This window comes from Spermophilus citellus (assembly GCF_964194105.1).
Source record: "Spermophilus citellus genome assembly, chromosome: 17".
Lineage (NCBI taxonomy): Eukaryota > Metazoa > Chordata > Mammalia > Rodentia > Sciuridae > Spermophilus > Spermophilus citellus.
This window is the reverse complement of record NC_138199.1, coordinates 73026220-73039586: the sequence shown is the minus strand read 5'-3', so window position 1 is coordinate 73039586 and position 13367 is coordinate 73026220. Positions and strand designations below refer to the sequence as shown.

The 13367-nt window shown below is 56.1% G+C and overlaps 1 protein-coding gene across 9 annotated transcripts in view; it reads right to left on the bottom strand.

Annotated features, from left to right (window-relative positions):
• Nucleotides 1-13367, bottom strand: part of TMEM94 (transmembrane protein 94) — a 34447-nt gene that overhangs the window by 2435 nt on the left and 18645 nt on the right. For 3 of the 9 annotated variants that reach the window (XM_081272355.1, XM_081272359.1, XM_081272356.1), the window contains 25 exons: nt 11223-11345; nt 10779-10906; nt 10407-10543; nt 9050-9252; nt 8566-8717; nt 8079-8181; nt 7803-7889; nt 7421-7537; nt 6998-7054; nt 6595-6699; nt 6300-6464; nt 5855-6064; nt 5005-5320; nt 4514-4687; nt 4043-4145; nt 3728-3945; nt 2810-2991; nt 2589-2727; nt 2215-2330; nt 1972-2071; nt 1559-1667; nt 1148-1337; nt 807-884; nt 434-519; nt 106-187 (listed from right to left, as the gene is read on the bottom strand). In XM_081272355.1, the coding sequence (XP_081128481.1) occupies nt 106-187; nt 434-519; nt 807-884; nt 1148-1337; nt 1559-1667; nt 1972-2071; nt 2215-2330; nt 2589-2727; nt 2810-2991; nt 3728-3945; nt 4043-4145; nt 4514-4687; nt 5005-5320; nt 5855-6064; nt 6300-6464; nt 6595-6699; nt 6998-7054; nt 7421-7537; nt 7803-7889; nt 8079-8181; nt 8566-8717; nt 9050-9252; nt 10407-10543; nt 10779-10906; nt 11223-11345 (3480 nt within the window). Of the gene's footprint in view, nt 1-105; nt 188-433; nt 520-806; nt 885-1147; nt 1338-1558; nt 1668-1971; nt 2072-2214; nt 2331-2588; nt 2728-2809; nt 2992-3727; nt 3946-4042; nt 4146-4513; nt 4688-5004; nt 5321-5854; nt 6065-6299; nt 6465-6594; nt 6700-6997; nt 7055-7420; nt 7538-7802; nt 7890-8078; nt 8182-8565; nt 8718-9049; nt 9253-9806; nt 9897-10406; nt 10544-10778; nt 10907-11222; nt 11346-13367 lie in introns of those variants that run through there. The other 6 variants (XM_081272360.1, XM_081272361.1, XM_081272357.1 and 3 more) reach the window with 5 other exon arrangements.

The following is a 13367-nucleotide window of genomic DNA, read 5'->3' as shown; positions in this document are numbered from 1 at the left end:
AAAGCCTCTGGTTCAACCCTCTCCCAGACCCCAACCTTCAGCCCACTCCATGCCACTTGCATTCCTCCATGACAGGTTCTGGTTTGTCAGGTCTGCCTTGTTTACCTTCTTAGGAATGGAATGAAGGTTTTTCCCTGTAGCCATTGACATGATGGAGCTATGGGGTGGCTTCCCCAGCAGAGAGATGCTGAAAAGCAAGAGTGGTAAAGGTGCAGGGACTGTCACCTCTGTCCCCCAATTCTTACAGGAAGAGCCTTTAGGGAGTCTTGAGAGTGAGGTCAAGTCTGGTAAGGAGGTGGGAGAAGGCAAAGGAGCACTCCCTCAGTGCCTCCTGCACCAGAGGAGGTGAGCTTTGAGCACCCTGTGCTCCTAGGACGCCCATGATATCCTGGCCCTACCTGGCTGGACACAGAGGGGCTGCAAGGCCTCTCACCTGAGCAGAGGGTAGCAAAAGCAGGACAGCCACAGGATGTCTGTGGTACTCAGAAGTGGTGGCAGCTGGACCAGGCATGAAAGGAACTAGACCAAGAAAGAACCCAGGAACCACAATTAATAAGAGCTGAGGGGCGCCAGGGTTGCCATGCCTGTTGCCCAGAGAGATGCTTGTGCCCTGGCCAAGAGGAACTGGCTGGAGAGCACACTTTCCTGCCAGTAGAGTCAACTCCAAATGCCCAAGGGCTTCCCAGAGGATCTGGGGACCCCTCGGCTGCGCTGCATCCCAGCTTCCCGCCTCAGATTCTCAACTCTGGCCTTTCCACAAAGGAGCAGACGGGGAGGGGATAATGTCTGTCCTGGCCCCAGCTCACCTGGATGACCACGAGGGTCAGCTGGCACTGTAGCAGGAAGAGGAAGCATTTACGGATGCCGTAGGTGGCATGCCGAGCCTAGGAACCGAGAAGGATAGGTTATGACTTGAGCCTGCCTGAACTCTCTCAGGCCCTACAACTGACAAACTTCAGCCAAAAGCCATGAGGCTCCTGCAAAGAAGGAGCAGAGACCAATTTAACTGCCTGGGGGAGTTTCACTTTCTTTGAGAGCTGAGCATGAAGCCAGGGGGCCCTGAAGTATCCTGTGTGGCAACTCCTCCCAGCAGGCTGCCCCGGGGGAGCCCTGTACTCCTACCCCTTCCACCTGTCTGAGCCCCCACCTGCTCGATAAGCCTGATGATGCTGATGGTTTCCTCCTGGCGAAAGGTCAGGGAACAGGGCAGGCTATTGAGCTGCCCTGACAGCTGCAGGGGAGAAAGGCCATCGGAAGCCTGAGCCATGCTGGTGCTGGTGGCGTAGCCAAAGGTCTCCCAGGAACAGCGGGACGGGTACAGGGGATCCAGGGCAATGCTACATAGTGTAGGAAAAGCCCACCCATGAGCTTCATTTCGGGAAGATCCCATATATCCCCTAGGACTGAGCATCCCATCCCTCTTCTCCCACCACAAACTAGGTGCCTGGGTCCCAGCCAATGCAAGATCAACCACTGGATATACCCCAAGTCCCATGCAGGTCTGTCCCAGATCTGAGAGGCAGAGGCTGGCCCACCAGCCCTAGGGTCTTGCTCTGACCTGACATCACTTTGGAGGAAGAGGCAGCTATTCCTCAGGTTGGCGGAGCTGCCCAGGCAGCAGGTCACCTCCCCATACTCCTGCATGATCTTTATCATCTCACACATGGCTGGGGGACAGGTGGGATGCACAAGATTCAGGCAGGTGGAGCCCTGTGCAGGTGCCAGCAGAGACCCGCAGGCCAGAAGGGCAGGAAACAATGGGAAGTGGGCCCCTCTCTGGAACAATCCCATCCCAGCAGCATGATCGTATGAATACTGTCACTTCTGGCTCCCTGGAATGGCCAAACCACAGTGTGCCAGCCCACTAGATTACCCCGCAATCGCAGCCCCACATGGGAAACCCACAACCCCTCTGGAGCCCATGGATGCTCAGCCCTGGCAGAGCTCAGCAGCAGGGGCCACAGCACTCACTCTCAGGGGTACAGTCAGTGAAGAGGGGCACCAGCAAGGGCACATTGTCAATGTTCTGCAGGTGGGGCCGCACCTGGTGGATGCCCCGGGGCAGCTTGGCCTGGAGGAAGCGAAGAGGCCAGTAACCTCAGGATGGGGAGCAAGGTGCCTCCACTTCACCTGCCTGCCCCTCCCTCCCCTGGACCAGCCATGAAGCCACTTCAGAGGGCACTGGGGAGGCAGGGGCAGATCCTGCTACCGTACCCGGTTGCAGTCCTCCAGGAAGCTGGGGATGTCACTGTCCGTAGGCTGGAAGCTGATGAGGTCGGAGTGACCCTCCTCTTCCATGAGGAGGAGCCCTTCCACATCATCTCGGGACACTGTGGGGGACAAAAGTCTGTCCTTCAACCTTGGGCCAGCCTTCTGGGGCCTTCCCTTGCCCTGCAGATGGCACACAACTTCCTGCCTTCAGGTCTCCACTCTTCCCCTCCCACTGCTATTGCCTGCAAGGACATTTGGGGCCATTTTCTAAGGGAGTATACTAATCAGAAGAGACCTACGGAGGGTCTTCCTAGCTGCAGCTCCTGGGAGGGAAACCTTCCACCCGCACTGACCCCACCACATGCTTTTGCCCTCACCCTGATTCAGGTCATCATGCAGGGAGCCTGCATGGCTGGGGCTAGAGGGAGGGATCTCAGAGCCAGGCATGTCACCATTGGGTGTGAGGGAGATGTGGCAGTTCCAGCCTGTCTCCAGGCCCATCTTTTCTGCAAACACCTAAAAAAGGAAGATGAAATGAACAGAGGAAGCCCATGGGGGAAAAGAGTCAGTGGCAGCAGAGGGAGAGGTCTCTCCCCACCTTGCTTTTGAGCTCATCCTCCAAAGAGAAGTAGACGAAGCGGATGCAGGCATTGACCAGCCCATCGATGAGGCGCACGATGTCCAGTCGGGCCTGGTACTGGGAGGACACCATGCCCATGAAGATCTGGCCGCTCAGGGCCTGCATGCAGTCTTCCTTCTCCAGCACCTCCCCGATCCCTTCTTCAGGCAGGAACAAGATACAAAACCAGCAAACAAGCGGCAGGATGCCAGGAACCCAGTCAGGACACCCAGGAACCAGCAGATTCCAGGAGGCAGCCGAGGGCCACACGCACAGATGCCACACCCAAATCAATGAGCAGGTGGGCCCCAGGGGACCACACACACACAGCCAAGATGCATAAGGAGCCAACAGACAGGAGAAAAGACAATGAAAGGTACTCATCAGTCAGGTGGCCATCCCGAGAGCCAGGTAGAATGTGGCAGAGCTCCTGCACAGCCCCACTCCAAGGATGGGGGCTGGCCCCACCCTTAGCAACTGCTTCAGTACATGGCCTGCTGGGTTTCTAAGACCCCATAAGTGTGTACTTGGGGGTAGAAGGGGTAAGTTCTGAGACCCTAGATTCCAGTAGGGTTTGTGACCTAAGCTTTTGTCTGTTTTAATAAGGCTAACACTCTATAATGCATACCTTTTTGAAAAGTTTCATAACTTTCCATAACTTTTATATATAGTAACCCCCTTGAAATCACAACAGACCTACAAAGAGGATAGAGTAAGCACCTATTTATAGAGAGAAAACTAAGGGGCACTCCATGTCACCAGCTAATGAGTGCCACACTGGCATCCCAGCTCCCAAACAGTGCCCATGGCCCTTTTTGCAGCAAACAATGCCATGGCCCTCCAGAGGCACCACCAGGAGCCCCAGTGCCACCCCACTGGGAGGGAAGTGTGCGGTACCATCGGAGCTCCAGCTGTTGCGGCGGGTGTTCTGCTTGATAGGGATGGTGCTGGGCAGCTCGCACATGGTGAAGATGCTGCTCTGGCCAGGCACCTGCACCAGCTCAATGCACTTGCCATTGAGCTGAGAGGACAGGGCACAGTTCATGGGCTTGTAGGCAAAGGCAGAGCAATAACCAGACAGGCAGGCTCGCTGGTAGAAATCCAGCACTTTCTTTCTGCCAGGGAAGCAGAGTGGAATGAGGCGAGTGGTCTTAAGATGCCCCGTGTCCATGAGATGGGCAGATAGACTGGCCACACTCCTTCCTCACCCACCTGTCAGATCCTGAAAGCGGGTAGATGTCAGCTCCATCCCAGAAGTCTGTGCAGGCTTCCAAGACCACATCAGCAGTACCATGGGACAGCATCTGCTCTGTGCCTGAGGGTGGGGTAAAAAGACCAAAACATGAAGGCCCCAAGCCAGGCCCTGCTTCATCCGACCCAACAGGTAGCATGCTGCCATCCTTGAGAAGAGTCCTAAGGAGCCCATGACAGGAGGGACCCCTGTAGGCCACACGGACAACAAGCCGCTATGAAACCCACTGAATTGGTAATATAGATGCTATTCTTCCTGTCCTTTGGCCGAGGTTCCCAGTCCTAATCTCTGCCACACTAGAGAACTTAGGAAGTGGTCTACCGTTCATCATCCCAGTCCTCCCTAGAAATGGACTCAGCAGGGCAGAAAACTCCACCCGCCAAGCTCTGGAACTTTCAACTAGATGCCAGCTGAGCTGATGTGAGGCTCACTGGTGGCAGTGTCCTTGATGAAGAGGCTGATCATGTGGCTGAGTGGGGGGCGCCGCTTGGTGACACAGGATGGCCGCCCCAGCAAGGTCTCCTTCACAGTCTCAGCACTGGGGAGGCGGTAGAGCGCCAGGTGGTTTTCCTGCTTGAAGAGTTCCTTGGCCCCTGGAGTGAAGCCTGCAGGGACAACGTTAGGATTCAGGGCCACAGGGCAGAGGCTTGCTCCACCTGCTGCCTCACTGCCCAGCAGACAGTCCAGCCAGTCCTTCAGTCTTTCATCCTGACAGTCTGTTATCTTCCCACGCCAGGAAGCTCTGCCTCACACTGCTGTCTGCTTGAGGTGGGACCATCAGAATCTAAAAGAACGGCTGGTACTCATGGCAAGCAAATGCCATTCCGACAACTCATCTGTGCGGAGCCTGTGCCAAGCCTGTTTGGAGAACCCAGCGCACACCCAGCCAGCCCCGCCCCACTGCCACCACCATGGACCATACCGATGAGGCGGGCCAGCTCGCAGAGGCCCCAGGGCACGTGCACAGGCAACACAGTGCGGTGGCTCTCCTGCAGGGCAACGTGACACAGGTGGTCCGAGAAGCGACACAGGCGCTCAGTGACACTGGCATTACACAGGTTCAGCAGCACGTTGAGGCCCAGGGGCTTGAGAGAAGTAAGGTGGAGCTGCCAGTTGGAGTCATCAAACTGGATGCAGGAGGGGTTCTGCTGGTCCTGGGACAGGCTCAGCATCTCCAAGTGGTAGTCACACACGAAGTCCTCTGCTTCATAGGGCTCGGCCTCTGGGCCAGAGTGGCCCTGTAGGAATGGGAGAAGAGGAGCCTCAGGCAGGGAGTGGGGTGGGCCCTGCCCAAAGCTGGCCCAGCAAGAAAGCACATTCCTAGGCCAAGTGCTGCTGTTAACACGCTCCTGTCCCTCCCGAGACCCTCTCCCTGTTCTCGGTTCCAGTTTGCCTTTAGTATCTATACTCGATGACCCTGGTAGCCCTGTAGCGGACAGCCAGACAGGGAGGAAACAATAAGAGATCTTTTTCAGTCATGGGTCAACACCCAAGAGGACACCATGGCTTTATGTGTTTAGAAGGTTTTAATTAGGAGGCTGGTGACCATCAGAGAGAACTGGAAAAGGAATTCACAGAAGAGACTTGGGTGAGGCCTCAGGAGGTCATCCTTCCTGATGGCCAGGCTGAGGGCCCTTAGACAGGGGGCTGTGTGCAACTTCTGCATTCTTTCAGACCCTGACAGTCCAGGCTGGGCTGTGCACCTTTGGCAGGAGAGACCAGGAAAGCCTGCAGCAGATGAGGTGGCCTCTCGACTCTGTGTCCCTCCTCACCTTTCCAGGACCTTCCTCGCCGCCCTCAGTGTCCCTGCTGAAGCTCACATTGGAGCCAGATGGGTGTTTGTTGCGGCCGTGTGCTTTGTGGTAAGAGTAGGCCTCGGGGGGCTTGGGACCATCACCAGGCCAGTCGCCGCGCTCCTGCTCATTGGAAAGGTGCAGGGTGTTGCTCAGGGAGCCAGTCAGGAGGGCATCTCGTTCGTGGGGCTGAGAAGAACAGGGACACAGGCCTAGGACCAGGGTTCTAGTGGCTCCCATTGAAGCAGGATGGTTCTGGGCCCCTCATTGTCTTGTCCTGTGGCTTCACCTTAACCACCTGGAAGCAGCTTCCAGAGGTCCTGGACCCAGCTTCTCCCTCCTAATCCTCACCGTCCCAAGGCCACCAGCCAGGCTCCATGACTAAGAAGCCCAGCCCAGTCGAGCCCGTGGGAGCCATCCATACCTCTTCCTCTACCTCAGGATGGCAGAAGGAGCGGGTGGACAGGTCATCTGTAAGATCCTCATGGCTGCTATGAGGAGGCTCGACCTTCCCACTGAAGAAGAGCACAGTCTCTGGGCTAGGATTTGGCCATGACAGGATCCCCTGTTTGTCTACACAGCATAGCACCTACAGGGAGAGAGGCCAGCACTAGAAGGGGACTTGGCATCAGCCCCACCCCCAAGGGGCCACATAAGTACCTAGCCAGACAGCAGGCCTGGTAGGGACAGGTACCTCCTCCCTCCAGGGCCACCCTCACCGTGACAGAGCCCAGGCTATGCAGCAGGCTGGCACTGTGGCTCAGTGTTGGCGATGTCCCTTGAATCACCCTCAGGAAATGGCCCCAAATGCAGCGCAGCATCTCCTGGTGGGAGAGAAAAAGTCTGGGGCTCAGCCTTGTTTCGCTGGAGATGGCCTCTAAGACCCAAATCAGAAAGAGTCAGGGGGAGCACTGAAGGTTGGAGTCCGGGACAAGATGTGGACATGTCATGGGACCAGGCCTGGGTGATGTCTACATGCAACAGGTAGATGGGTACGGAGAAGTTCCAAGAGCCCAGCTGGAGGCTCAAGGTCATACAGTCCCAAGGTTCCAGGAAGGAGCCTGAGGGCCACCAGAGCTTGTGACTGCAAGGGACTGGGACAAACCATTGTGGTCAGTGTACCTGCGAGGAGACGGCTTCTGTGTAGCTGCTGAGAGTGTCCTCTGAGAACTTGGCCAGCTGCACAGGGAGGGGATGAACCTCAGTGTGGAAAAAGCTACCTTTGCACAGGCCTCCATGCAGGCAGTGGAGACCCACGCCATCGAGGCTCCCAACCCCTTTGCTAAGGGGTTTCAGGGCAGTCCTGACTCGCCATTGGTGGGAGCGGGGGGGGGGGGGGGGGGGGGGGGGGGGGGGATCACTGCGCCCTGGGGCCTGGTCTGGAGGTCCTTCTGCAATGGAAGGGGCTGGAGCCCTCATGTTGCTGCTCAGAACCTCCAACACACTGAGCCCAAAGGTGGAGCTGGGCTTCTGCCCCCACTTCTCTGCTATAGCCACTTCTCTCTTTCGCCTGCCACTGTCCCCAGATGCCTAGAAATAACCTACCAGGGAGCTGGGTGAGGCCTTGCTCATCTGGGCCAAGACGCGGGCTTCACCACAGGCAGTCGCCAGGACCCAGAGGACTGGGAAAAGCAGCGGGAGTATGGGCAGCATGCCATTCACCTGGGAAGGAGTGGACCACACCGAAGTTCCCAAGGAGCTGCTGGCCAGAGGGAGGAAGAGGGGAGGGCTGCCCTGCCATATGGCCATCCCCTGGGTAGAAAGGACAGCTATCCAGGGATGGGAAGGGAAGGAGGGGAAGGAAAAATTATTAAGCAAAAGCCTGAGGAAACCCTGGGCTGCAGAGAGGGAGGGACAGTCAGAGCCTTGTGAGGGAACTGGGCCCCACAGCACGGAAGCACAACAGAGAAGAAAGGGCCGTCCTTGCCTGGAGCTGGAGGAGAGTGTACTGCCAGGAGGTGACCCCAGGGGCACTGAACATGCAGCGCAGGGCATTGGTGATGAGAAAGCCAGCCTGAGGGGACAGGAGGGCTGCAGCTTAGCCCTCGCCCCTGGGGACCACGGGCTCTGGCTCCCTTCCTTCCTCACTCATACCACAGGCTCACTCTGGGCCCCTCTGCCTGCACTCACATGATCACCTGGGTCTGCCCCAGGCTCCCCCATGTCCAGCCCTCTCCCTGCCCCACAGCCCCGCCTCACACACCAGGACCACGGGGACAGCATAATGCAGCATTGCTGACTGCACTGTGAACCTCTCGTTGTCCAGTGCAGTGACTGGGCGGGACAGGGCCATGTCCAGGCACCACCTGCAGAAAGAGGTGACCCTCAGCCCTGCTCAAGGGAGAGGCCAGACACCGGCACCCTGAGAGGATTCTGGGCCTCTCAGCCAGAGCACCAGTGAGCTTCTTCCCCAAGCACTAGCGAGTCCTGCGGTTCCCTACTCTACCCTGGCCCTGGCTAATGGCCCCTTGGGAGAGGGGCCTGTGGCTGCTTCCGGAGCTGTCCCCATAGAAGAGACTGGGAATGGCCACAACCGAGTCTAAGAATTCTCACAAGAGATCAAGGGGAAGAGCCTGAGGAGACACCAGCTCTCGGGAAGGCCTGGGGATGCACGAGGCTCACTCCTGTCGCAGGAGGCAGGAGGCACTGGGGAGAGGAAGCATAGGCAGAAGAGACAGTGGCATGGTTACCTGATGTTGTCAATCACAGGGGTCTCCAGGACACGGAAGAGCCGGTGCTGCTGGGGGTTCTGTGGCCCTTTCTTCACTTCTCCCCGGGGCGAGGGCGGGGGAGAGAAGGGAGGGAACAGGTCTCCTGGCTCCAGGACAATGTGCTCATCATCCTGCCAGCAGCACAGGGAGGTGGGTAATGAAAGGGCTCTCACAGATGCCACTCCTCCTGGACAATGCCAGCTAAATGGCCATGGCTCCCAAGGTCAGGGGCTGTCCACTAGCAAAGAGCCTGCTGGGGTGTAGCCTGAGGGGCTGGGTCCCTGATGCTTAAGGACTGGGGACAGAAGGAACATCAGGAGGAGAAGAGGAGGTTCAGCTCTGCCTGAGAGCCCTTGTGAAGCCTATGAGGTGGCTGTCAATCTTAAGGGTTGAGCCCTGGGACCCCAATTGCCTATAGATGTGCCTGTGGCAATTCCCATGAAGGAGACCAGCCTACAGCTACCTTGATACCCCTCAGAGAGGCGAAGGATTCCTGGCCAGGCCTCAGGGCTATGATGTCACCTTCCACCAACAGGCTAACAGGCAGGTTGACGAGGTGTCCATCTCTGTAGGCCCAGTGCAGAGACCAGGATGGGGCAAAGGGCATGTGGAGGTCTGGATACAGGGCATTTGTCCACTTGATTTCCTTGCTATCCCTGAGGGCATCTGAGGAGAATAGGAGGAGGAAAACAACTTTCTCACCCTTCAGCCAGCCCCTGTGCACACCTGGAACTCTTTGTACCATTATAGACTTTGCTGAGGACCTAGAGGGGTATGAGGTCTCTTTCTGTGGTGGTGGGAGGAAACACATGGGTGAAGGACTACAAAGCAGGCAAATACATGCTGAGTGTGTTAACAAAGATTCCAGCCCCTCCAGAGCACTAAATGGAGAAAAACCTATTTGCCAGGATGATGGGAGATGGATTCCAAGAAGAAGAAGAAGGAATGAATTCTGTCTGTTGGAAATGAGTGAGGGAGATGCTCACCAGTCAGAGAAAAGCAGGACAGAGGCACATAATGGGTCTGCACACAGGCGTCTGGGAGGGGTAAGTGGTTTTAACAGGAGGAAGAGAAGGAAGGGAAGAAGCTAGACAGGAAGGGCAGAGCCTGCAGCAGAGGCACAGAAGCCACATGCAGCATCTGTGATGGCTGGGAGGAGCAAGAGGGAGTTACTGGTGGTTTCTAAGCAAGAGACTATGCTCCTGGAGGGAAGGGCCTACCTTTCAGTCATTGTCCTACCCTGAGAGTACAACACACGATCGAACTGTCAGAAAAAGGCCTCCCAATAGCAGAGGCTGCTTCTCTTGACATCACGCGCCCCTGGAGAGCATAAAGCACGGACTCTCCAAAGAGCCTAATGTAACCCTCAATCTATAGTTAGAGATAAGACAAACAATGCTCCTCTCCTTTAGGAACTGGGCTGCTTACTTTAGGCTGCTGCCTCCCTGCACCAACCCTGACTCCTGTGGGCATCTCAACCCCCCTGGTCCACCTTTCCACCTCCCCTGGCCCAGTTCTACCAGGTAAGACTAACATCTCAACTGTCCTCCTGTAAGCATTAGGGTCTTTTCTGTCAGACCCCAATGTTAACAAGCCCAGAAGCCCAGGGCAACACCTCTTCCGGCCTACCAAGGGCACTGCCTGGGTGCCCACAGCTGTTCCAGGGCCCCCACCACCCTGCAAAAGAGAGGGTTGGGCATCCTCTAACTCCAGAGATGGCAGCACCTGGAATACTGACTACTGTCCACCCTAGGAGTTCTCAGGGCTCAGACACACTCCAGGGTATCTTTCCCAATGACATGGCTGACTCTTGGTCTCACCTTGAATTTGGTCGATGATTCCCCGAAGCCTGCGCTCCACCTCCCTGCGCTTCAGCCGATCTTGCCGCCCAATGAGAACCAGGTTGAGAAGCAGCAGCAGGAATAGCGCAGAGGCATTCACCAGCTCCACCCCATGGCTGGTGTAGAGGATGCAGAGGGTACAGTGTATTTCCAGGAAGGGCCCCCCAGATACCCCCAGAGCCTAGGATGCCCCTTTCTACCCAGTCCCTTCTGAAAAGAGGGTCTCGTGGTTCTTGACTCCAGTGAAGCCTCTATCCTCCCCAGCCTCAGCGATGACAGCCCCCTCAGAGCCCTGGGACACCCTAGGGGGATGGAGAGGGACAGAGGCAGAGGCTCTAGGGCCCTACTCACCTTCCGGCCGGCTGGCCCCCACAGCAGCCCAGCAGCAGCAGCACAGCCAGCAGCATAAGTGAGGCACCCGGCCAGTGGAAACAGGAGCAGCGGTTACCGTGGTGCAGGAAGCTGCTTCTCCAGGCCTCCTAGGGGGCCACGGCAGCTGGGCTTGAGTGGCCGGCCATCCAGCTGCAATCTGGGTGCCTCTCCCTGCCCTGAGCCCCTGTGGTCCCCAAGGCCACCTCCGTCTAATTCACTTGACCTCACAGCCAGCTCCTACAGCAAGTGGTGTCAGGACCTGGCTGAGAGGGACCCCACCCCCACTTCTGATTCTTCATGAGGCCTTAGTTGGGCGGTCTCCTCCCGCCAGGCAGTCAGGGTGCACCGTGACCCTGAGACAGTCACCCCCCACGCTTTTCTGCCATCTCGCCCAGGCCCTGGCCACCCGTGAAGAAGCTTCACCTTCCAGGTTAGACACTTCTTCTGCTCTTTGAGGTGTCCTTCCAGCACAGCCTCCAGCTGCTCCTTCAGGACACTGAGGGCCTTCCAGGTGGAGAGGCCCAGGGCCACGGGGGGCTCGCCCTGCTGGGAAAAAGGAGGCACTCAGCACCTCCAAGGCCCCAGGTCCCTGCCCAGATGGAACTGTCCACCACAGGCTGGACCTGTCCCCGCACTACCCCTCCCCCTTCTGACCCTCACTTCCTTTCCTCTACCAGCTCTTGCCCCTCAGGATATAACCATCGCCAAACCACCACCAAATTTTAAAATGTTCAGGAGCACAGGACTCTACTCTTTAAAGCCTGGCTAACAAAACAAACCAAAAACCTTCCTCTACTCCATGTTTTCTGTCTTGTTTTGCTTGGTTTGGTAATGAGCATCAAACTCAGGGGTTCTACCATTATTTGTATTTTTTATTTTGAGTCATGGTCTCACTAAGTTGCTGAGACTGGCCTCAAACTTGTGGTCCTCCCGTCTCAGCCTCCAGAGGTGCTGGGATTACAGGTGTGCACCACTCTGTGGGGCTAATCCAATGTTTTCTAATTCACTTTTCCCTGGACCCTCAACCCACGGCCATGTGTGGTCTTCCTGCCCCACTCAGAATATTCTTGGTGCCCATCTCCAAGTTTACCTCAGGGTGTCAGTCTTTTAGATTTCACAGCCAGAAAAATATATACTTTTTTTTAATGGGGTTGAACTAGAGATGCCAGTTTTTCATGGTTTTTAGGAATAACATGAAGAAAAACCTACCACCTCTAGTAGCATTATTTTGTAAGAGAAGGTCTTGCAACACTCAATATTGGGCAGGACATAATCTCAGGAAAAAAGTAGCCATCCCTGGGGAACAACAGTGCAGAGGTTCTACCATGCTCCTGTCACCATGGCCGACTGGAATGTAGCATGGACCAAGCTGGTCCCAGAGGACATGAGGACTAGACATGTTCCAAGGCCCCTTCTTGTTGACACCTGGCTGTCCCCATTTCTCCCTCCTTGGACTCTAGCCATTCATTTTTTTTAATATTTATTTTTTAGTTGTAGTTAGTTGGACATAATATCTTTCTTATTTTATTTATTCATTTTTATATGGTGCTGAGGATTGAACCCAGGGCCTTGCACGTGCTAGGTGAGCGCTCTACCGCTCAGCCACTGCCCCAGCCCCTCTAGCCATTCTTTTCCCTATGTCCACACCACAGACCATCCTGGGCAGCTTGCCAACTCTTGTACATTCCCAGGCACCCCGGGCCACAGTTGTGGGCTTCTTGCCACCAGACTGCCTACAACCCTGCATTTAACTCCCAGTCTGACCTCTACTCTCAGTGTAGACCCATCTACTGAGCTGACTCCGAGCTGTTTCACAGGGCATGGGAGTCAGTATATCCAAAACCTTGAACTCGTACCCCAGCCCTCTCCTATCCACCCACACTACTGCCTACCCAGTGGCCTCTGAAGTATCGCAGACCCTGGCCTTCCCCTCCCTCTGCCCAGCCCAACCCTTCCCAGCCCATGTCTCTACCGTTTCCAAACTCACTGCAATATCTCAGACAGGGCAAGCATGTGCCCCGTTGACTGAACCCCCTCTACTTTTAAAATCCAATCCAGACCCCTGGGCCTACTCTGTGAGGCCTTTGGGGACTGTGACCTCCCAGCCCCACCCCCCATCCCACCCGGCTATTCCTTCTGCAGGCCTCCATCCTCCAGAACTCCTTTATGGACTTTCTGGCCAAAGACATGCTCCCTACTCCAGATGATCCTTGCCTCTTCGAGACAGTTCAAATGTCATCTCCTCTGGGACATTTTCCCAAAGGGGAACTGCACTTCAATTGTACTCCAATGGCACCATGGCAGCCTGGCTCTCAGCCTGTGTCTGACAGAACTGTGGTTATAGATTGACCTGTCTGGCTCTCCCAGTAGACTGCAAATTCCTTGAAAATAGGTACAGAATTCCTCCCTCTGAACACGCCCTCTACCAAGCTAGGAATGATGGTGCCTGGCACACACACTCAGTAACTATCTGCTGACTGAATGAGTGAATGAACGAGTGCCCAAAAAGTATCACTGATTCCAATGACACCTCAGTCAGGGGCTGTCAACCTGAAATCTGTAGCAGTG